At 51.5% G+C, this 22,396-nt stretch overlaps 4 protein-coding genes and 2 non-coding genes across 6 annotated transcripts; 3 read left to right on the top strand and 3 right to left on the bottom strand.

The window, feature by feature from the left end:
* Nucleotides 1–294: 294 nt before the first annotated feature.
* On the top strand, nucleotides 295–2,072 carry LOC101767175 (phosphatidylinositol 4-kinase gamma 4). Its single transcript, XM_004963481.1, has 2 exons — nucleotides 295–1,593; nucleotides 1,671–2,072. The coding sequence occupies exons 1-2, from the start codon at nucleotides 295–297 to the stop codon at nucleotides 2,070–2,072; spliced, it is 1,701 nt and encodes a 566-aa protein (XP_004963538.1).
* A 7,789-nt stretch (nucleotides 2,073–9,861) lies between these two features.
* On the top strand, nucleotides 9,862–11,494 carry LOC101767570. The gene is made up of 2 exons (XM_004963482.1): nucleotides 9,862–10,030; nucleotides 10,896–11,494. The coding sequence occupies exons 1-2, from the start codon at nucleotides 9,862–9,864 to the stop codon at nucleotides 11,492–11,494; spliced, it is 768 nt and encodes a 255-aa protein (XP_004963539.1).
* A 1,346-nt stretch (nucleotides 11,495–12,840) lies between these two features.
* LOC101770806 (RGG repeats nuclear RNA binding protein A) lies at nucleotides 12,841–16,429 on the bottom strand. Its single transcript, XM_004960978.3, has 6 exons — nucleotides 16,036–16,429; nucleotides 15,467–15,872; nucleotides 15,212–15,356; nucleotides 13,572–13,730; nucleotides 13,429–13,488; nucleotides 12,841–13,323 (listed from the first exon to the last, which is right to left on the bottom strand). Exons 1-6 carry the CDS (start codon nucleotides 16,190–16,192, stop codon nucleotides 13,129–13,131), a joined length of 1,122 nt encoding a protein of 373 aa, XP_004961035.1. The 5' UTR covers nucleotides 16,193–16,429; the 3' UTR covers nucleotides 12,841–13,128.
* A 1,081-nt stretch (nucleotides 16,430–17,510) lies between these two features.
* On the top strand, nucleotides 17,511–18,807 carry LOC101771187 (transcription factor SRM1). The gene is made up of 2 exons (XM_004960979.3): nucleotides 17,511–18,230; nucleotides 18,325–18,807. Exons 1-2 carry the CDS (start codon nucleotides 17,517–17,519, stop codon nucleotides 18,604–18,606), a joined length of 996 nt encoding a protein of 331 aa, XP_004961036.3. The 5' UTR covers nucleotides 17,511–17,516; the 3' UTR covers nucleotides 18,607–18,807.
* Nucleotides 18,808–20,561: 1,754 nt separating this feature from the next.
* Nucleotides 20,562–20,635, bottom strand: TRNAV-AAC. The gene has a single exon. It is a non-coding gene; the product is annotated as a tRNA-Val (tRNA).
* Nucleotides 20,636–22,090: 1,455 nt separating this feature from the next.
* Nucleotides 22,091–22,164, bottom strand: TRNAV-AAC. The gene has a single exon. It is a non-coding gene; the product is annotated as a tRNA-Val (tRNA).
* Nucleotides 22,165–22,396: the final 232 nt, after the last annotated feature.

The following is a 22,396-nucleotide window of genomic DNA, read 5'->3' on the forward strand; positions in this document are numbered from 1 at the left end:
GTCGTCTTGATCTGCACTGCACCGATCGATCGAGGAAGGGGAGAAGGGAATTGAATTGAAGGCAGGGAGGGAAAAAGGGGCAGAGAGAAAGACATGGAAACTGTAGATTTTAGGTAGTTTTTCCGGCCGTTCCATTCGTCGTGTCAAAGGTTGTGTTTTCAGTGGGGGCAGGCGCCTGTTGGGCTCCGATCGATCCATCGCGGATCGTCGAGATCTCGTCCCGCCGCCGTTAGAGGCTTCGTCACCTCCGTGCACCACCACAAAGAGACGGCGGAGAGACCGGCGCAGGCCACGATGTCGCCAGCCGGTGCCGCCGCCGCCTGCGCGGCGAGGGACGAGGCCGGCCTCCTCCCGCTCCGCCCCGCCCCGGACGGCTCCATCACGATCTACCTCACGGCGCCGGGCCTCGCCGCGATGCCCATGCGGGTCATGGCCTCCGACTCCATCGCCTCCGTCAAGCTCCGCGTCCAGACGTCCAGGGGCGTCGTCGTCCGCAAGCAGAAGCTCGTCTTCGACGGCCGCGAGCTCGCCCGCAACGACTGCCGCGTCCGGGACTACGGCGTCGCCGACGGAAACGTCCTCCACCTCGTAGTCCGCGTCCCCGACATCCGCCTCATCACCGTCGTCGAGACCGTCAAAGGCAGCAAGTTCCGGTTCCGCGTCGAGCCCGGCCGCACCGTCGGCTACGTCAAGCAGCAGATCGCCAAGGACGGCCGCCGCCTCCACCCCGACGAGCAGAGCCTCGTCCTCGAGGGCGAGGAGCTCGACGACGCCCACCTCATCCACGACGTCTGCAGGGCCGACGGCGCGGTCATCCACCTGTTAGTGCGGCGCTCGGCCAAGGCCGCCGCCAGCGACTTCGAGGTCTCCATCGTCGCGCGCGACGCCGCCTCCCAGCAGCACCCACCGCCACCGCCACGGGACGTCGGGATCGAGCCCGTCGTTGGCAACCCCAAGGCCCAGCTGCCCCCGGCGCTCCGCAACCTGGTGAGCGCCGTGCGCGCCGGGATGGAGAAGGGGAACGCGCCGGTCATGTCGTCGGAGGGCACGGGGGGCGCCTACTTCATGCAGGACGCGTCGGGGCACCGGCACGTCGCCGTGTTCAAGCCGGTGGACGAGGAGCCCATGGCCGCCAACAACCCGCGCGGCCTCCCCGTGTCGTCCACCGGCGAAGGGCTCAAGAAAGGGACGCGCGTCGGCGAGGGCGCTCTCAGGGAGGTCGCCGCCTACATCCTCGACCACCCGCTCGGCGACCGCCGGTCATTCGCCGCCCATGCCGCCGCGGGCTTCGCCGGCGTTCCCCCGACTGCGCTCGTCAGGTGCATGCACAAAGCCTTCAGGCATCCCGACAGGAGCGTCCAGCCACCGGCGTCCAAGCTCGGGTCCTTGCAGGCCTTCGTCAAGAACTGCGGGAGCTGCGAGGACATGGGACCCCGCGCGTTCCCGGTCCAGGAGGTCCACAAGATCTGCGTCCTCGACATCCGCCTTGCCAACGCGGACAGGCATGCCGGGAACATTCTCGTCTGCAGAGACAGCGAAGGCCGCGGCATGTCACTGGTGCCCATCGACCATGGATACTGCCTTCCCGAGAGCGTGAGCTCCATTTCTTTCTCAGTTTGGTCAGTATCATTTGGTTCATCGCGTGAACTGTATCTTTGTGCGATGTGCAGTTCGAGGACTGCACGTTTGAGTGGCTCTACTGGCCTCAGTCGCGGGAGCCCTTCAGCGGCGAGGCCGTGGAGTACGTGAGGTGCCTGGACGCCGAGGAGGACATCGCCACCCTCAGGTTCCACGGCTGGGAGGTTTCCCGCGAGTGCGCGCGCACCCTGCGCCTCGCCACCATGCTGCTGAAGAAGGGCGTGGAGAGAGGCCTCACCGCCTTCGACATCGGGAGCATCATGTGCAGGGAGACCCTGACCAAGGAGTCCGTGATCGAGGAGATGGTGCGCGAGGCGCAGGCCCTTGACGATGATGCTACTCGTGGTGCTGGAGGAAACGAAACTGCCTTCTTGCAGTCGGTCTCGGAAATCATGGACCGCCGTCTCGACGAATTGTCATCGGAGAAGAAGTAATTAATTAATACAAGTTCCCGTTAAAATATGCTTGTCATCACCCTTTCCAGCAAATATATATATAGCGTAAATAAATAAATACTATATATTGCGAATAAGAGAAAGGGGATGAAAGTAATATAAGGAGCACATACCTGATCCGTACTGTACAGCGTGTTTTTTTTAACAAGATGGTGCCTATTTCATTGACAAAGAAGGATAGTTACAACTTACCGGCAAATAAAAAAAACTATACATGGGATTGCTTAAAAACGCGCTAGCAGGCCCGCAAGGCTTTTTGCCCCAGCCGAAATCCATATGCTCGCTGAATTCTTGATTTTTGCCATTATGCTACGTGTTACCTTTCGTGAAATTCCTAGCATCGATGTGATGTTAGACCACCATTCTAGGCACGTCGCACTCTGTGGTCATTCCTCCGGGGCAAGCTTCTCCTGTGAGATCCAGGAGGCCACATGCGCCCGGTGAATTTGCATTTTACTAGTAGATGGTGCGCCGTCTCCATCGTACATCTGCACAGAGGGCAAGTCGGGATATGATCCCATCCTCGTCTTGCAAGCTTGGGTGCCTTGGTGCACCCGATGAATTGGGCCTTATAGGTTGAAGCCGCTGTGTATCAACCATTTTGCGTGAGTTTCCAGGTAATGTTATCTTCCTGTAGAGGTTGTAACTCGTATGGTCGAATTAGATTCCATAGTGTGGCAAACTCTCTTAGGTGTGTTATAGTGAAGCCTGCGGTGATTGAGGTCTCTAATCCAGTTGTTGTTGTGTAGCGCTTTGGCCACCGTCCTCTTTTTCTTCTTTGATCTGGTGTAGAGTCCAGGGGCGATGTCTTTTGGCCGTCTTCCTTGTATCCACGTATCGTGCCAGAAGCATGTCCGCTCACCATTTCTGAGATTGATTGTCGTACATGCGGCAAAGAGTAGTCTATCTTTATCGTCACACGATGTTTTAGTTCTAACCCACGTCTTATCCGGGGAAACCCATTCGTGCCAGAGCCATTTGATGCGCAGTGCCCTTGCAAATTTCTCGAAGTTCAGAACGCCTAGTCCACCATGCTCCTTTGGCAAGCTGCTCCTTGTCCAGCTGATCTTGCACTTTCCTCCAGAGAACTCCTTGTCACCTGCCCATAGGAATCGTTTTCGGATTTTATCTATCTCTTCCAAAACTTCTGCCAGCGTTTTGAATACCGTTAATAGGTACACTGGTTGTGAGGATAGCACCGATTTAGTAAGGCAGACACGCCCCGCCTAGGCCAAGTTTCCGCCTTTCCAAGTTAAGAGCTTGTTTGCTATTCTGTCCACCTGTGGATGGAAATCTAATTTTCTCAGACGTTTGACTGTTAGCGGTAACCCTAGGTATTTGAGTGGAAAATTCTGTCATGCAATCAGGAAGTTGTGTAGCACTGCGTCAAGGTCTGTGTCGGTACAGCTGATGGGTGTGATGCTTGTCTTCTGTATATTCGTGCGGAGGCCAGTAGTTTCTCTGAATTTGAGTAGTAGGTCTTTTAGGTTGGTTACATGTCGTGTCATGGGCTTGACAAATATTACTGCGTCATCCGCGTACATAGATACTCTCAGTCTTGCCGCTCGGCCGTTTAGCTTGCTTAGTAGCCCACTCTCAGTGGCCACTATCATAAGCAGTTGTAGCGGATCTATTGCCAGTATGAAGAGCAGCGGTGATAGCGGATCACCTTGGCGCAGACCTTTACCATGTTGTATTGGGTCCATAGGGACCCCGTTTAGCAATATGCATGATGTTGATGTTGTGAGGATGACCGCAATCTAGTCCCTCCATTTCGTTGGAAAGCCTCTTTGTTGTAGTAGTATCATCAAGTAATCCCATCGTACGGAGTCCAAGGCCTTGGATATGTCTAGTTTCATGAGCAAAGCCGGTTTCTTGTTTATGTGAAAGTGTCGTGCCAGGTTGCGTACGTATAGGAAATTGTCATGAATGCTTTGGCCTTTAATGAAGGCGCTTTGGCAGGGTGATATAAGCTCGTTCATGAATGGATCTAAGCGCAGGGCTAGGATATTAGTTATGATCTTTTCTATAGCGTGGATTAAGCTGATTGGTCGGAAATCTCGAATGTCCTTCGCTCCATCCTTTTTTGGAATAAGAATGATGTTGGCCTTGTTTAGTAAATTTAGATCTGTGCAACGGGAGTTGTGAAATGAGTTGATGGCCATGATTAGGTCAAAGTTGATTGTCTCCCAACACTGCTTAAAGAAGAGATCAGTGAAGCCATCCGGTCCCGAGGCTTTATTTTTTGGTGTTTGAGTGATTGCCCGCAGAATTTCCTCCTCTGTGAACGGGCTATCTAGGGATGATAGGTACACCATTGGTAGGTTCAGCACTGGCCAGTTGAGATCCGTGGCTCGCGGTGGCGGTTCTTTCAAGATGTTCTCAAAATGATCCTGCACGATTCGCTGCTTATCATTATGAGAGAACACCCATCCATTGTTTTTGCGTAGCCTTTGAATGAAGTTCTTCTTATATCTTCCGTTCGCCTTTAGATGGAAGAATCTCGTGTTGGCATCCCCTTCTTTCAGGTAAGTTGTCCTGGAACATTGTTTTTTCCTCATCTTTTTAATGGCTACCCATCCCATGAGATGCTGTTTCAACTTCCCCCGTAGCCATGTTTCGGCCAGTGATAGTGTCCTGACGTGTGCCTCATCCCATCGTAATATGACCTCCTAGGGCATGTGCATCTTCATCCTAGCCTCAGATAGCATGGACATGCTCCATTGCTTCAAGGCCCGGGATGTTGCATGGAGCTTGTGACCTAGTATGTGAAATAGCTCAGTGTGTTGAGTAGGAGTATTCCAAGCGCTGGAGACCACTTCCTGAATACGAGACAATCGCACCCAGAAGCTTTCGAATTTGAAAGGGGTCGGTCATCTCAGGCCTACTTGGTTGGTTAGCAACAAAGGGCAGTGATCTGAATGCAAGGATGACAGTGCATGAAGGAGGCAATTGTCGAATTCAAGGTCCTAATTTTGGTTGCAGAAGACTCTGTCAAGACGGACAAGTGTAGGTCTCCGCCTTTCATTGCTCCATGTGACTTTTCTATTCTGCAGATTTATTTCTTTGAGACCACAGAAGTTTATTGCATTTCTGAATCTTCTCATTAGCCTGAGGTTTAGGTTTCGGTTATTCTTATCTCTTGCGCGGTAGATGAGATTAAAATCCCCTAGGATGATCCATTTCGAGTCGTCCGATGGTTTAAATCCACGCATGTGTCTTAGGAAGGCTTCTTCGTTGGGTCTTCTCGACGGGCCATAAACCGTATTGAGCATGAAGGTCGTCGTGCAGTGTCTAATTGTTACGTCTACCGTTATTGAGTAGTGTTCAATGCGCAGGTTCTGAATGTCTACTGCCATGTCATTCCAAAGCAGGAGGATGCCTCCTCTTGTGCCTACTGCTAGCTTGTACACAAAATTATTTAGCCTATAGGCCCCCAAGAAGTTTGCCATTGCCGAGTCTACGTGTTGGAGTTTGGTTTCTTGTAGGCAAGCAATATGGCGTGTTGGAGTTTGGTTTCTTGTAGGCAAGCAATATGGCATGGTGTTGATGTCAGCATTTCGTGCACTGTCAGGCATCGAGCTGTCGCGTTCAGGCCTCGGACGTTCCAGGATAGAATGTCTACATTTTTGTTCAGCATGATGCACTTTTTAACATTGTAGTTCCATCCGTTCATTATGTCGGTTGCAACAATTAAAACTTTCAGCGAGCCCCCGGCGTTGGGAGATGTAGTGTCTGATTGCGTACACGTTCTTAGGTTCAAATTACACACAGTTGTCGCCCGAAGGTCGAGGCCAGCAGGGCGTGCATGTTTGATTGCTCAAAGGTCGTAGCTAGCAGGGCTTTTTGAAATAGTAGATAAAGTAAACGAAGTAGACTGATACATGTTGTGCAGTTCGACGCTCGACGCTTGCCGCTGAAGGTTCAGATCGCGGGCATTGCATTTACCTCCTGCAGGTCCACCTCTACCGCGCTACGTGGCAGATTAGGGCCTCATATAGCATGTCCGGTCTCTCGTCATCTAAGTCGAAGATGGCTGTCATGGCCGCCACGATGTGCTCTGGAAGCGGTCCGCGGAAGATGGAGATGAAGTCGCGCATGACCTCCTCAATGGGGGCCATCTCATCGTTGGAGATGCCCAGCTTGCGCCATAGGTTCCTCTGAGCTTGCTCTGTGGCTGGGATGGAAGGCTTCTTTGCAAGTCGCGCGCTTCTTCTTACCACCATCATGTCAAAGGTACGTCTCTGTTGAGGGCGGCGCGGTACCAGCTGTTGCAGCAGCGGCGGCCATGGGGCGCAGAACAAGGATTCAATCCAAGTCTGATCCTACGGCTGTTCTTCCTCGTGTGGGCCAAAGTCCTGGGCCACGTCTGGAGTTGCCTGAGGAGCCACTAGAACCCCTTCAGGGTTCTCCGAGGCCATCTGGTTAGCCTCCCTAGCCTCCTGGGCCACTTCGATCGCGTGAGCCCCTAGGCCTCTTCAGTCGTGATGTCCTCCTTGGCCTTAGCCTCGACCGCCACCTCTTGGGCCGCGTGAACGACCTTCATAGCCATGCGGGCTGCCTCCACACGGGCCGCCTTGTCCTTGACCGCATAGGCCGCCTTGGTCGCAAAGGCAACCTTATCGGCCACGTGGACTGTCTTGCTGGTCACGCAGGCTGCGTCCGCGCACGCTGCCTTCATGTGGGCCGCCTCGGCCTTCTTGGCTGTCTATGATAGTTGGGCCACATGAGGCCCAAGTGCCCTTCCCTGGGCTACCTTGCCATTGCTTCTGTCTGGCATCGGCTCCAGTAGGAAGGCGTGGTTCACGCCTATCACCATGTCGTCTTGGGCCTTCTCGACGTCGTCGATCATCGGTAGCGGCAGTGCTGGGAGTAGCACCGCTCGTAGTGTGGCGAAGGCGCAAGGCATCGCCACTGGCTCGGACCAAGCTCGTTTGTTAGCACAGACATGTTAAAGTCCCAAGTTGTCGGCAAGCTAGCAAGCTTTCATGATGTACACCTCAGCACCGACCATCCAGCGATTCCTTCTCGCATACACATCCACGAGATTAGCTTGAGCAGGCGGTGTGGTGATTACCTGCTTCTGAAGGTAGCTCTTCAGTGCCTGTGCCTGGGCCACGAACAGGGCTTGCAGTTGAGCTTTGTTCATGTTGCCCAATCCCTCGCCATCCGTGTCCTGCCACCGTCCATGTCGTGGTCCGTAGTCGTGGCGCGGTGGAGATCGGGTACGGTCCCTGCAGGAGTGCTTGTCGATTCCCTAGTAATCATCGCCGTACTGCTGCCTGTGGCCCGGATGGTCGTAGTCGCCACCGCCTTCGTCATCTCCGTCTCCGCGGCGCGGTGGCCAGATGAAGGCGCGGTCCTTGCAACTAGACTTGCTCGCCCTCTCCTTGCCGCGCTCGTGTTCGTCCTGTGGCCCGCGGCATACGCGCTGGGCACGGCCGCAGTCCCTGACCCCCACGTCGTAGGCATCATGGGCGTCGTGCTTGTCGCGGTTACCATGACCGTTGTTGTGCCGTCCGCGCTCGTCAGATGACGTCATTCTTTTTGGCTGCCGAGCTCACGGCGGCACTCCTTGTCGCGCCCCTCCAATTCCCGTGGTGGCAGAGTAGGCGGGTCGGGAAGTGCGAGCGCGCGTCCGGTAGCACGCCATCGACCAAGACGTAGCGCCATTCGTAATGCTGATGAATTGGCATGATGCTCATTGGATTGTCGACTGCTTCCTGCAGGTTGCGCGTCGCTGCTGAGTAGTCCTCAAGAAGTGGCATGTGGATGAACACTTCGTAGCGGGCGTCTTGTTGCCATGACTCCGGAGGTGGCTCGGCAGAGACGAAGACTGCCGAGGATCTGTCGGCTGGCTTGTGCGTGAAGGCGAGCCACACCCTCTTTGGAATCTTGTTCGGGTTCGCCGTCCGCACCCAGAGCTTGATGTGTCTTGTGTCCACCGGCTGGATAAGGTCGGTGACGATACACTGGAGCGCGCACTTGTGGCCGACGACCCTCTCGACGAGCTCTGGCATCCAGGCATGGGACTTGATGCCATCCAGGCGCTCCCTGTAGAAGATGCAGAAGCTGATGGCGTGCGTCAAGCTGCGCCAAGTGCGGAGGCAGATGTCGATGCCTCTTCTTGTGAACCGTCCTTGGCAGTGAGCCTCCGCCGCGTGGGCGGCGTGCTCGAAGCTGATGAGGTAGGGCTCCGGCTGGTGGAGCGTGAGCGAGACCTCTCCTTGCTGCAGTTGGAGCTCTCGGGTGAGGAGGTCAGCAATGTCGCAGGCACCGGTGTTGCGCAACAGGTGGAGCACCCACAGGACGAGAGCGCAGGATTCCCAGTCCCGCACATCATGCTCGAGGTGGAACGAGTTGGATACGAACACTGCCTCCACATCAGGGCACGTGTTGGGATCCTGTATTGCCATTGGCGCTGCTCCTGTAGGCTGGTGGTGGTGGTGGCGGCGACGGCGGCCGTGGCTGTGGCGGAGGAGGAGAAGGCGATGGTGTTTGGGGCTGCGGATGGTATCGTGTTGCCGGCCGGCGAGTGCTAACAACAAGAGGGCGAGGCACTTTACAGAACCGCTCCTTGTGACCTGAGCAGCGGCGGTGGAAGCAATGCACCGGGTCGCGGTAAGCAGCAGCACGATGGTTCGGGGCTAGGCAATTGAAGCATCGGCTTGCAGTGGCTTGATTGAAGGTGCACAGGGTCGTGGTGGGTGTTTGCCTTGAAATCTCTTCGCGTCGCTGGTCATGTTCGCCGTCGCGTCGGAGTGGGTTGGGCGGTGCACGCTGTGATGAATGCCTTCTGTGGCTCTTGGTTGGCATCCACCCCTGCTGTGGTGAAGCCTGCTTAGGTGAATCCGATGCAACATGTCGTGTGGGCGCCTGACACGGCACCCAAGGTCGCCCTATCCTTGACGCCTCGCCGGAGTAAATGTGCTGCATCCTCGTCACCTCGCTGGAGTTAATGTTGTTCCCTCGGGAGGAGGCGCGCTGGGCTTCGTTGCGGTGACGTTGTACCGCTGGCTCGAGGGGGGCATTGAATCGCCCCCTCCTAATGACCTCCGCATACCAAGCCCTTAGATTCAGCTTGGCAAAGGGTGGATCCTGGGCGGCAGGTCGTGGATCCATCTGTTGGGCTTGCAAAACCGCGGTCTCCAGCATGCACTCGTCGTCCAGAGCGGTAGGTCGGCCGTGTTGAGGTGGTGGAGGCAGGGAGTCGGAGAAGAACTTCTCCCAAGAAGAGAGGGTGCGTGGAGTGGCAGGTGGGGTGTGGGGTGCCTGGGGCTGAAACTGATGGGGTTCGCGGTGCACGATGCGCAGCGGGGCGGGTGGCGCTGCTCCCGCTGGCTGATGGCGGGGCGGCGGCGGAGGAGGGGGGCGGGGGTCGGGTGGCATCCTCTCCCTTTTATGATTATGGATGATACTATGCAATAGTGTTCGATGAGTTACAATGTGAGATTGTCAGTGATACAAATACTCAGAAAGTCACAGGCACAACGTCATCAGGCACCTGACAAATTTCAAGACTCAATCCATGATGACATTGACCATATGTTCAGGTGACTGACGTGGACGGTTCGGCATGGAAACGGAGTCGTGCAGGGTTATCTTCCGCCCCCTTGGTGTGTTACGATCCTATACGTGCACTCATCACGTGTATATACATCAACTGTGTGCCGCATGCACGCATATGAAATAATAAAAAACTGCAAAAAAAGAAGAAGAAGAAGAAACAATCACGATCATCATGACGGCGCAAGCGATCCAATCGACGATGTCATCGTCGCCGGACCTGAACGGCGACGCAGTGGCCGAGATCCTGCTGCGCCTCCCGTCCCCCTCCGTCCTCCGCTGCCGCGCCATCTGCAGGGCGTGGCGCGCCATCAGCAGCAACCCCGGCTTCGTGGCGGCCCACGCCTACCTCCCGCCCCCTCGAGCTCACCGTGCAGCGCCACGGCGCCAACGACGTGCTGGACACCATTCCGCTGGCCGCCCTCGACGAGGAGGGGCGCCGCTGCATCCACCTCGCCTACCCTAAGTGCGAAGCCACGGGCTGTCCCATGGGGGCTGTCCCATGGGGGCCTACAGCCTGACGAGCTCTTGCTAGTGATGGAATCGGGGCGGGTCGGGGTCGGGTGGAGCTTCCGCGGATCTGCCCCCGAAACCTGAAAATGAAACCCGCCCCGAACCCGAACCCTATTTCAGGTGGAATTGTCCACCTGCCCCCGAAACCCGCCGGGGCACCCGAAACCCGAGCAACAGTGACATAATGACAGCGGTCGCGATCGAGGGGGCCGAGGGGCGGCCGGTGGCGCTAGCGGGCAGCGCTCATGGGCGAGGGGGGCGAGGGGGCGACAGGCGCGGGCGGCCGGCGACGCTCGCCGCTCGCGGGAGACAGGGCAAGGTGGGCGAGGGGCGCGGCCAGCGCCTGGTCCTGGTGGCCCTCGCGGGCGAATGGTGGGGTGAGGGGCGCGGGCGCCCGGCGGTGTCGCGGAGGCGGATTGGGTGAGGGGCGAAGGGGGCGCCGGTGCGGTGCACTCGGGACGGGAGAGGGAGATAAGTTTGAGAGTGGGAGACGCGGATGCCGGAGTGGCCGGATGGAGACTCGGAGTTATATAGCTAGGGTTGTGTTGTCGGGCTGGGCTGCCTATTTTTTTGGACCGAATCGGGGCCCATGGGTCACCTGCAGGTGGGAGCATAAACCGACCCCCGCACCCACGTGTTGGGCCCCCGAACCTGAGACCCGCGGGGTATTCCGGACCCGCCCCCGCTCCCGTCTGGTCTCAAACCCGCGGGTCTTGGATCCAGACCCACCCGATTGCCATCCCTTGCTCCTGCTGTTCGAGAGAGACAGCTTCTACGGCACCGACCACCTGGTCTGCAACCCGGTGACCCGGCAGTGGACGGCCGTGCCGCCGCTTTGCGCCAGGCTGATGACACGGCTCTGCGGCTTCTACCTCCACGGGCCGTCGGGCGAACACAGGCTCCTGTTCCTCGCCAACGACGACGACTATGGCGGCCGGGGCACGTCGGTGTCGCACTACGTCCGCTCCCTCGAAGCCGGCGAGACCCGCCGGCTGGGGCCGGCGGCCGCGACCGTCAACGTGTTCAGCCAGATCTATCACAAGTACCTTGATTATCACGGCAAACTTCACTGGCTTAGACACCCTGAGGTGGGGAGGACCGACAAGATCTTGGTGTTCGACACGGTGTCCGAGGCGTTGCGGCGGACGTCGCAGCCGCCATTGATGATGAATCGATACGACGAGCCCTCGCTGCTGGAGATGGACGGGATGGTGGCCATGGCAGCCATCCTTCACGGTTCGCAGCACATGGACCTCTGGGTGCTGGAGGACTACGGCAGCGACGAGAAATGGACACGCCGCCACCGGATCGCTGGGCTATGAGCGCTGGCGTGGTGGGGCGGAACAGTAACCTGATTCTCCTTGGAGATAGCTCGAGTGGGTCGCTGGGGCTGTACGATCTGACAGAAAAGAGGGTGTTGAAGCAAGTCCAGATTGTTTTAGTAATGCAACCAGGGATCGGCCGTTTTGGCCTTGCACCAACCTGGCAACCTGAATGCCCTTGTGTTCAAGGATAGCCTTGAGCGCCATGCCTTCTTCGATATTCAGAAGCCACGGACCCCCACCTGCTAAATGCCTTTGGTGCTCATTCTCATGTAAGACCTGGCTGGATTATCTTTTAGGCTAATGGACTAACAACTTTAAAAGATATTTAAAAATTAGACTCTCTAGTTAATAATTAAAATTATTTACCTACAACCCTCTCATTTATTTAATATTTTAACACAATATTCATATAGATGTGTAGTCATATTTATCTGATTGTGATTGACTTTTAATTTGTAATCACTATACACTTTTTCATTTTTATCTGGTTTATAATTTAGGTAATTTTGATATAAGATTTAGGAGGTTATTGTAGACTAATTTTATAAAAGCATACATAGGTAAATTTTTAGAAAACTTTATAAATCTATTATTGATGGCTGGATGTTTCTGATTTTTTTGAGAGTTTTTAGAATTTATCTTTTCTTCTAGTGTGTCTCGTGAGGATTAACATGCTCCAAAAGAGTCTCCAAGTAATAATAAGATAAGATGCAGAAGTATTAGTAGGCTTAGCAGCAGTTTGCACTGTTATCTTCAACACTAGATTGTTAGCGGCGGCAGCAGCATTTGCAACAGATCCTGATTTGGTTTGTGTGCTTGGAGAGGTTTTTGCGGTGATCAAAGAGGAGATGGCGCTGCGCGAGCAAGCCTGTGGCTAACTATGGATCCAATGATCGTGTTTGTTTGGCCGAGATTATAGCGTTCCTCCGTTTTATGTAATACTGCGCATGCTTACCCTCTGTGAGTGAGCAGTGCTCCTGATGTTTTTTTTTTCAAACTCCGCATGTAAAACTCCGCATGCTTACCCTCTATATGAGTGAGCAGTGCTCCTGATGTTTTTTTTTTCAAAAAAAAATGAAAAAGAAAAAAACCAAAGGGCATCGACCGGCTTCACGTTATTCAGATACAGTGCTTGTCCGACTGATGCTGCTTCCGTTGCTCTTGACAGAAGCCACAGCCGAGTGCTCTTCGACGAGCCAGCATGATTGCCCCAACTCCTTCAGAACAGGCGTCCGAACGCACCCTTGTCCCTTCCCTTGCTCTCGCGTGACCATCTTAATTTGCATTCACTGACAAAAGAAGATTGGCTCTGCAGAGGAGATGATAGGCGGACCCCACTTGCAGGCTCGTCCAACAATACACGACATGATTTAATTTCTCAGCTGAGGAAAACCATTGGATAGTACATCAGAAAACGATGGATACATAGTCCTATCCAGAAAAAAACAGCAGCTAACCCCTGACAACACAACACAGCACATGGTGCACCTCGGATATACACGGGATACACGACGCGGCGATGAACAAGCCGGGAGAGACCCAGCAGCAGCAGCAACAGTACAGGAGCGGAGAAGAGAAGACTCAACCAACAGTGACACGAGCTTGAGCGAACTCAGGAGTTCACCGAGCCGCTAGGCCAGGGCAGGGAACTGAGCCTGGTCTTCGATCGCTGGAGCAGCAGCAGCTGGTCCCCGGTAACCACCGTTGTAACCACCGTAAAATCCACCACGCTCACCACGGCCCCTGCTGCGGCCACGCCCACGGCCACTGGGGTTGTAGTACCTCTCACCTTCAGCCGGCTTCAAGAATTCGTTGATGCTCAGGGACTTCAGGGAGGAGGGAAACAAGAAACAAGCACACCGATTAGGAGATACAACAGCAACTCAGGTTATAACAGACTGAAGCACAACAAGGAGAAAAATATCACATACCTTCTTTGCACGCTCATCTCTTTCAGCATTTTCTTTCTTTTTCAAGTCCTTGTCAGAGCCCTAGAATCATGTGTAGACGTTGGGTGAAGATCAAAACCAGCAGAGCCACAGGAAGAGGATAGAACAGCACGTGTGCAACTTACCAGCTTGATAAACACTTCATCAGCATCCTTTTTAATTGACAGTTGTTGCATGGATTGCAGCTCCTTATCAATTTCAACTTTTCTCTCCTCAGCCTTAAGGGCAAGCAAAGCTTTCCGCTTCTCCTCCAGTACTTTCTCATATTCCTCCAGAGTCATCTCCTGCATATTTATTGGAGTAAATGTTATTTCACTCCATTTTTTGAGGATAAATGCATCCTAACTTAATACCAGTGAAAAATACAGGCATGAAATAGAAGTCTTAGAATGAGCGCAAACATGTAGGAGTATCCATACAAAAGCACAGGAACGGCATAGAGAAGCTGAATTAGAACAACCCAATGATCCATCCTAATGCTACTGCTACTGCTACCATAGCTGAATGTTCATGATTGTTTTACAGGAAACACAAATATCCCAAAATGAAACCTTGAAAGCGAAACTTGCAAGTGATTAACATGTAATGGGGTAAAGCAAAGTACCAAAAAAGAGTTCTAAATATATCATTTATGCAGCAGAAACTCTGCATGCTCAGTATCAAGAAGCATCACATCCGATGCATGCAATTATTACATCTAAGTCTCTAAGGGAGTGTTTGGATGCAGGGTTTACTTTGGGAACTTCAACCCTAAAGAGATCTGAATCAAAATTGTCATATCTGAACAGGGCCTGAGAGTAGATCCTGCCCCCACGAACAATTTGTTTAGAAGTTAGAACCATTTATAGGTTAGATGAAATTAAGAACCGAGATGGGCAAAACCGAATAAGAGTAATCCACTTCTTTTGAGTGTTGCTACGCTTATTGGATCAGCCAGATTTGTCAAAAACAGATAAACATTCATTGGATGAGAGTAGCATGCATGTAAATTTTCAGTATATGGGTTTACTGTACCATAGAAGCTGGCACAAGGATCTTACACAATATGAAATTTTGCATTATTACAAACTAGCAAACACATAAAAAGTATAGTGAAAGCATATGATCTGATAGAGATCCAGTATATTTGGCAAAATAAGCAAAAATAAGGAAAAATAAGGAATGCTTAGAAAAATAAGAAAATAATGTAGTTGTCAAAAATAGAATGTCAGTCCCTCGGTACATGTTAGAACTCTGATTGGTCCCACATATGAGCTTGATGTGAAACTAAAAGAACCACAAATATTTCCACTGATCTAGTCAACATTTTCTTCAGAGATACTCCCTCCGTCCCAAATTACTATTCGTTTTGGCTTTTCTAGGTACCTAGCTTTTGATATGCACCTAGATATATAATATGTCTAGATACATAGCAAAACTTACATATCTAGAAAAGCCAAAACGAATAGTAATTTGGGACGGAGGGAATATATACCAAACTTCGGAACAATTTAAAATGCCATAATATCCAAAACCATGAAACAGGTGGTCCCACATATGAGCTTGATGTGAAACTAAAAGAACCACAAATATTTCCACTGATCTAGTCAACATTTTCTTCAGAGATATATACCAAACTTCGGAACAATTTAAAATGCCATAATATCCAAAACCATGAAACAGGTGGTGCCTGGCATGTTCAGGGGGAGCTAGACATACTACACCCAGACACATTGCAAAGTGGCATGTGGTAAAGGGAGTGACATAGCACAGATCAAAAATATACCTTATCCTCAGGTTCCTTTTCTTCCTCTTCATTCTCCACACCCTCCTTGTCCTTCTCAACCTCGGACTGTGGTGCATCTTCAGGCTTCTTTTCATCCTCAGCCACAGCAGTAGTCTCCTCAGGATTTACAGCCTCCACAGTATCCCTAATTAGCCGCACATAGAAAAGGTCAGAACTCAATTATCCTATCATTCCATCATAAGTAAAAAGCAAGTCAGTATACACAAAATTACAGATTCAATGAACCATCTTAACTGTGCAAGGACTTCATCAGTTACAGTTCCCCAATTGCCACGTCCGGCACCCTCGCGCTTCATCTCATAGCCACGGCCAGTGCCACTGTGGCGCTCATATGCCCGGCGTGGATGCCCAAACTCATCCCCAGCCTGCCCATCAGCATAGCCACCACGGCGGCCACCTCCACGGTAAGGCTGGCGCGGCCCGCGGCCCCTCTCTGCCTGCCTCCCCTCACCATTTTCACCGCGAGCCACTCCACCATCTCCAAAGCCACCACCATACCCTCCCTCAAAGCCGTTGGCATCAGCATCGCCAAATTCTCGCCTTGGGCCGGTCCTGCCGCCACGGCCGCCTCTTCCACGTCCTGGACCACCACGTCCAGCTCCATCCCGCGGTGGAGCACCATAGTTCCTTGCCTCCCTCACTGTAATCACAGAAGGGCACAGTAACACCATTGACGAATACAAAAAGTGGGGAACAAAATACTGAAATTTCACATGAGTAATCAAAACTCCGAGCTTGAAAAGGCAACTGGATCCCAAAATCAGGTAATTCCTATCAAACATCAACCGCAACGTTGAACTCACCAGTCTGCGCGGGCGGCGGAGGCTTGGTGGGCAGCTTGGCCGACACGGGCGCCGGCTTAGGCGCCGCGGCCGCCTTCTTCTCGGCGGCGGCGAGGAGGTGGGCGGGGTCGTCGTTGTCGACGTCTCCAAGGAGATCGAATTGGTTCCTCGATGCCATTTCCGCTTGCTATAATCTCAAAACCGTGATAAAACTAGCGGTCCAGCCCCCAAACGCCGATCGAAGCCTAGCACGCGGCGACCCGAGACGAGGTCGCCATGTATAGGTGTGAGAGCTCTAGGGTTTGGTCACTGTGGGAGGCCGCAAAACCCTAGCCGCCAACGAGCTCTGCTTGGTTTGGCTCTGGTCTGGTCTGAGAGCGAGCGGCAGGCCGAAGTGCTGTGTGTACGGCCGCCGGGTTGCCTTCCGCTTTCAGACCACAGGCTCATTAGTTTATTATTTTCATTTATCAAATGACAGAAAGGGGTATGCAGGTTGGACATAATTATAGGTGTAAAGAACTGCGGGAGCCTAGTGTTAGGGGGTAATTTTGTCATTTAGGCTAGAGTTGGAGCCCGAGAAGTAGCTGTTGGGCTTGACATTTATGGGCCTAGCCTCAAACATCGAAGTCGTGGGCCCGAATGTTTACTTGATGGGCTTTTATATTGGGCTCAAACATAGACTGAAGCGGCTTCTGTAGACTGTAGTTGTAAGGTACAGTAATAATGTTGGCGTGTCAAAGTTTTCAGCCACATTTTTTAGCAATAATAAATAGTTAAACTAATAAATTACATGATGTAATATCCTCCCCAAGAAAAATATAAGGAAAACCATGACAGCATGATTAGAAGGTTTTACCAGCAGCATCTTGCTTTGTGTGGTGAGGATGTGTTTTGGCTGATGAGCATTATTGGATTAGACAAAGCTGGGGACTAATGGGAGATCTTGAATCTTGCAGGCCATGTCATGCATGTACCTCAAGCTATGGAGGAAACCAAAGCTAGTGGATCAGAGATCATTAGCATTACTTTTTCTAGTGACCAATTAGGTAGCTGTCCGATATCTTCAGGGTCCCTGAAGCGAATTAAAAGCAGATCGATAGCAGGCCAGCAGGGCCCCTGGAACTAAACAAAACCACTGCCACAATCATATCTATTCACTTTCCTTCGTTCACAAAATAAATCAGGAACAGTGAATTGGGTCATGCAATTTGTAGATGCCAGTCCCCATCATGGACTGACAAGCACTTCGCTCAGATCTCTTGCTTTACCGGTGGATTAAAGATCCTTCCAGTGAGAAGAAGATCATGCTGCTACAACTGTGCAGAGATTTATTGAATTAGTTAACACAAATCGGGAGGTTAGTGCAGTGACAGTGGATGATCACCAGGAAGGAAAGCAAGAATATATCCAAACTACTACGTACATGAAAACGACGGCTCCAATTATTGTTATCTCCGCCGGCGTTGGCATTTCATATGGCCATATATATACCTGCAACTGCAATGGCCGTTCTGCTAGGCAATAATTTCTCCAAAGAATTCAGAATTGGGATAGCCTTCCTTTTCATACATGCAATGCATACCGTGGCGAGTAGATGCTCTCGCTGTGGCGGCTGCGGCCACAGCTCGATAGCTTGCCGCGTCGCCGCCACCGCATGCCAGAGAGGAAGTGAGGCCGCCACCATGCGCTGCGGCGGCGGAGGCGCCGCCGCTGGGCTGAGGCTCTTCGGGGTGCAGCTCGGTGCCGCTTCAACAAGTGGCGGCGGCGCTTCGCCGGCGTTGCAGCTGCACAAGAGCTACAGCGTGGATTGCCTGAACCTGCAGGCTTGTTCTGCTCCGGCCTATGCTCTCGTCGCGGCTCCTCTGCTTCTGTCGCCGTCGCGGTCGTCGGCTCTGCTCCTGTCGATCGACGAGTGCTCGACGGGGAGAGCCACCGACGGCGGCAGCGGCGGCGGCTACCTCTCCGACGACGGCGGTCGCGGCGGCGCTGCGTTGCGGGAGCGGAAGAAGGGCGTCCCGTGGAGCGAGGAGGAGCACAGGCTGTTCTTGGAGGGGCTTGATAAGCTCGGCAGGGGCGACTGGCGAGGCATCTCCCGGGGCTTCGTCACCACGAGGACGCCCACGCAGGTCGCCAGCCACGCGCAGAAGTTCTTCCTCAGGCAGAGCAGCGCCGGGAAGAAGAGCAGCACCAAGCGCCGGTCCAGCCTCTTCGACATGGTAATCAAGTTGCACGTCCTGAATCTTTCAGTTTAATTTCGGAAGAACAAAAGGATCTGAACGCATGCCTAATAATCGCACATGTCGATGACAGGTTCAGAATTGTGAGAGTGGAAGAGATGTAGTACTTGTCTCTGATGCTTCAGACGGCAAGGCCGCCAGCACCTCAAATTCTGTGTCTCCAAAGGCACCGCGCGATGTGTATCGGAAGGAGTCGACGGCCATTCATGAGAGGACGACGATAAGGCCTTCGTCAGAGAGGGATTCAGTTTCAGAGACAGTTACGGTGACGACGGAGCAAGCTCACGGATACCACTGCTCCCCGCTAAATCTGGAGCTCGGCATGTCCCTGTCGACGCCATCGATCGGAACCTAGCAATTCGCGAGCAATCTCATCTCATCAGGGTGAGATGGCAGGTGCGCTGAAGCTGAAGCTAGCTGCCCGCCTGCCCCACAGGCTACATAGCCATGGAAATGGTTGTAAACGAAAGCTTGTAATCTTGCCACCTTATCCAAATAGTGAAAAGAACCAAAGTGTTGTTCACCTGAAAACAGCAGTCAGTCTTCACTGGAGTAACTGCACTACCTTTATCAGCACTTTTTTTTTTTTTTTTTGAGACTACCTTTATCAGCACTTGTGCTGCTGCAGTGAAGCAGAAACTACTCTACCTGAAACTTTTTGCTTGCGGTGTGACTCGTATCCTGTCATCCCTTTTTCCCCCAAAGTAGAGTGAACAAATGGCAATTGGGACTTGATTTGGTAAAGCCGATCTGACGTGTGCACCGCAACGACAAAAGGTGGTTGCAGTGTCAATGCCAATCGGCAAGCAATTGGTACGAGCATACAATTACAATTTTGTATCAGTGCGCGCCTTCACACTCCTTAATCTGGCTAGCATTCGGTGCTAGGTTCACGTCCATAGTCCAGCCACTCATGCCGTGTTGTGCCAACGCGAATGCCTTTTGTGGTGCCGTCTCCTTTTCAGGGAAGGGATCCAGACCTGTATATTCTGATTTTTTGTATAGTATATGCCTTTTGTCAGTGCAGAGGAAGATGGTGCATTTGCCAAATAGTGGAGGAGCATGTGTGCGTGTATCCAGTGCTTATCCAGGGACCGTCGTCTGCAGAAGATTAAGACATGTCATCCAAATCCAGTCCCGTCGTCCTTTACTTTTGTTGTGGGGATAACCGGGTAATGCGTACAGTATTTTTGCATTATTATGTCAGAAAAAAAAGTCAAGTAGAGTGCTAAAAAGAGATGATAAGATATGTCACTGATACTTCATCTTTTCTCCAAGAACACGCCACATATATTTTTATTTTAAGTGAATATATCGCATGTTGTATCTGTGAGTATAAACAGACAGAATATGTCACGTACACTTGAGCTATGACATGTCAACATACATACCCTATGTGCATACATGCTAGATAGAATGGACTTCATCCGTCCCAATTTATAAGTCGTTTTTGTTTTTTCTAGTTGTATAGTTTTAGTTATGCACCTAGATATATACTTATATCTAGATATATGTAATAAATAATATGAAGACCTATAATTTAAAACAAAGGAAGTACGTAGTTAAGAATACATGCCACGTCAACATGAAACAGTCGTACTATTGGATGATGACCGGTCACCGACATGTACAGGGTGGATGCAGCGCCTGCGATCTTGTCCAGGATAAGGAGGACGCAGGCGTTTTCCTGGCCATGCAATCTTTGCGCTACCCACCCCGGATTTAGTTGCTTATCGTTCAGGTTTTAGCAACAAAGGGGGAGTCGAGTCTAGTGTTTACTCGGACAATCCAAGATCTGGCGTTTTTGGACGCCCTTTCGAGCGACAGCGACGCGCGAGCTACCCTGTCTGTCCTCCGGCCTTTAACTTGTTTTGGTGGCCAAGTTGTCAAAGGAGAGCGGAGAGGGTGCTAGGCTGCTAGCTCACTCGACACCCTTCGCTTTGTTGACTAGTGCAGGCTTCCGTAGCCACATGATGGCAACAGGCGCAGCGGCCGGTGGTGACACGATGCCACATCGACCGGGATTATCCTTGGTGTTAAATGCCCGTGTGTAGTATGTGGCGCAAGTCCATCGCCGGACGCCGGCGAGTCGGCGGCGGCCGTGGTGTAGGTGCCATACCAACCGACCAAAGGCCACTGGTCACGACGGACCACTACTGTGGGATGGTAGTATGGAACTTAAACTTAGCATCAGTGAAAAGAAAAATGCACTGCCATGTCAAGGGCCCAATCCTGAATCGTAGCAGATTTTGGGCTGCTGGGCTTGAAGCTGATGGAAAATAGAAAGTATATGTATCATCAAAAAAAATGTGGCGTCGCCCGGACTCGAACCGGAGACCTTCAGTGTGTTAGACTGACGTGATAACCAACTACACCACGACACCATTTTGATGCTATTTTTATTTACCAAAAGTATAACTTCATTTAGTATTTCTTAACGTGCCAGCCGTAAACCGTAAACCTGATTCTGGATGACATCTGCATGTATCATGTATAGGAATAGTATTGCAAGGGAATTGTGTTGATTTAATTACTCCACCGTTAAACATCTGCTTGTTTAAGAGTATATGCAAGCAGGATTCTGTTGCCATGCAAGGCTATCTGCTTTTGCCTCTAGTTATGACAAGTTTGCCGCGAATTGTGATATTTTCTGAAACTGATTTAGAGTCGTTCTTTCAGCCAGTAAAATATGCAAAAAAAAAAGTTTGTTACTTTTCATCCAAAGGGGCTCAAAATTGATGTTTGGTCTCCTGGATTTGCACCCGTCAAATGCAAATCACCCTACCAAAAATATATGTAGCCATAAACCTTCTCATCTTTTCACTCCCTGGCTAATTGGTGAAAGCGGTAGCCGTCACACAATCGAAAGAATCTCGACACCGCTTCAATGGTTTGACCATCTATACTTGATGGAACATATGGAAAGAGTGAAACTGGAGAATTTTCCAAAACACCGGCTCGTCGATGTTGAAGGTCGCCTCGCCCGTAGAAGAGGACATATCTCAAAGAAGAGGTGCGCTCATGATGATCTGATGGCATTCCATCCTCTTTCCTAGGGTTGATCATGTTGTCCGTAATATGCTAATTATTCATTCGTCGAGTGGTCTTGTAAGTGGAGGATTCATACCAACGTTTTTGGCATGTTAAATGAAAGGCAGAGCTCCTACCAATTTGCTTTAAAAATACCGGATTTGCATGCAATGATTTGAACCGAGCTAGGTAAATGCCGCAGTAGCTACTCCCTCCGTCACAAAAAGAATACAACTCTTGCTTCTTGATGAGTTATACAGTTTCAAATTTGAACAAATTTATGCAAAAAAAAAATACTAACATTCACGTCTCCAAATTAATTTAGTATGAAAATATGCTACATGATTAATATATTAATATTGATTTTGTATCATAAATGCTAGTACTATTTTGTATAAATTTAATCAAATTTGAAACTGTTTGATTCCTCGGAAAACAAGATTTGCATTCTTTTAGGATGAAGAAGTATACTTACAGGAGCACGCACGCACAAAAGCCACCTCGCGTGGCGCAAATCGTATTGCTAGACGCCGGCGACAGCGGCGGCTGCGGTAGCTGCCTATCGAGCAGCACCACTAGTGGCAACAGGCAACCGGAGCTGTGGAGGGCAAATCTGAAATGGCTCATCCGATGCGGGGACGGGGAGACGGAGACCCCGGAGAAGAAGCAATAAAGCAAAATCAAGTCCCCGTCCACGCCATGGGCTAAATCTTATTTTGCAAATAGATCATGGGCCGCTGAAGGTGAAGTCAATTAGCACCTCTCTCTCAAAAGGTGAAAAAAATTAGCAAAAAGGGTTATTAAAAATATGGCGTCGCCCGGACTCGAACCGGAGACCTTCAGTGTGTTAGACTGACGTGATAACCAACTACACCACGACACCAGAATATTTTCAAGTGTATCGTACCTTATTAAGTTACTATTTAATCAATCAAAGCCGCCAAATATCAACATTCGTTTTTGAGAGCCCTCTATTCTTCTTCTTTTTTCAACGTACTCGGCGACTTTGATCGTGAATCAGCATCGAAATGTGCTATTGACCCGAACAAGCCTCATGTATATTTAGTATTTGTGAAACATGATCTGGTGTAAGTGTATATACAAGCTACGTTGCA

The sequence above is a fragment of the Setaria italica genome, chromosome III (assembly GCF_000263155.2).
Source record: "Setaria italica strain Yugu1 chromosome III, Setaria_italica_v2.0, whole genome shotgun sequence".
In the NCBI taxonomy this organism is placed as follows: domain Eukaryota; kingdom Viridiplantae; phylum Streptophyta; class Magnoliopsida; order Poales; family Poaceae; genus Setaria; species Setaria italica.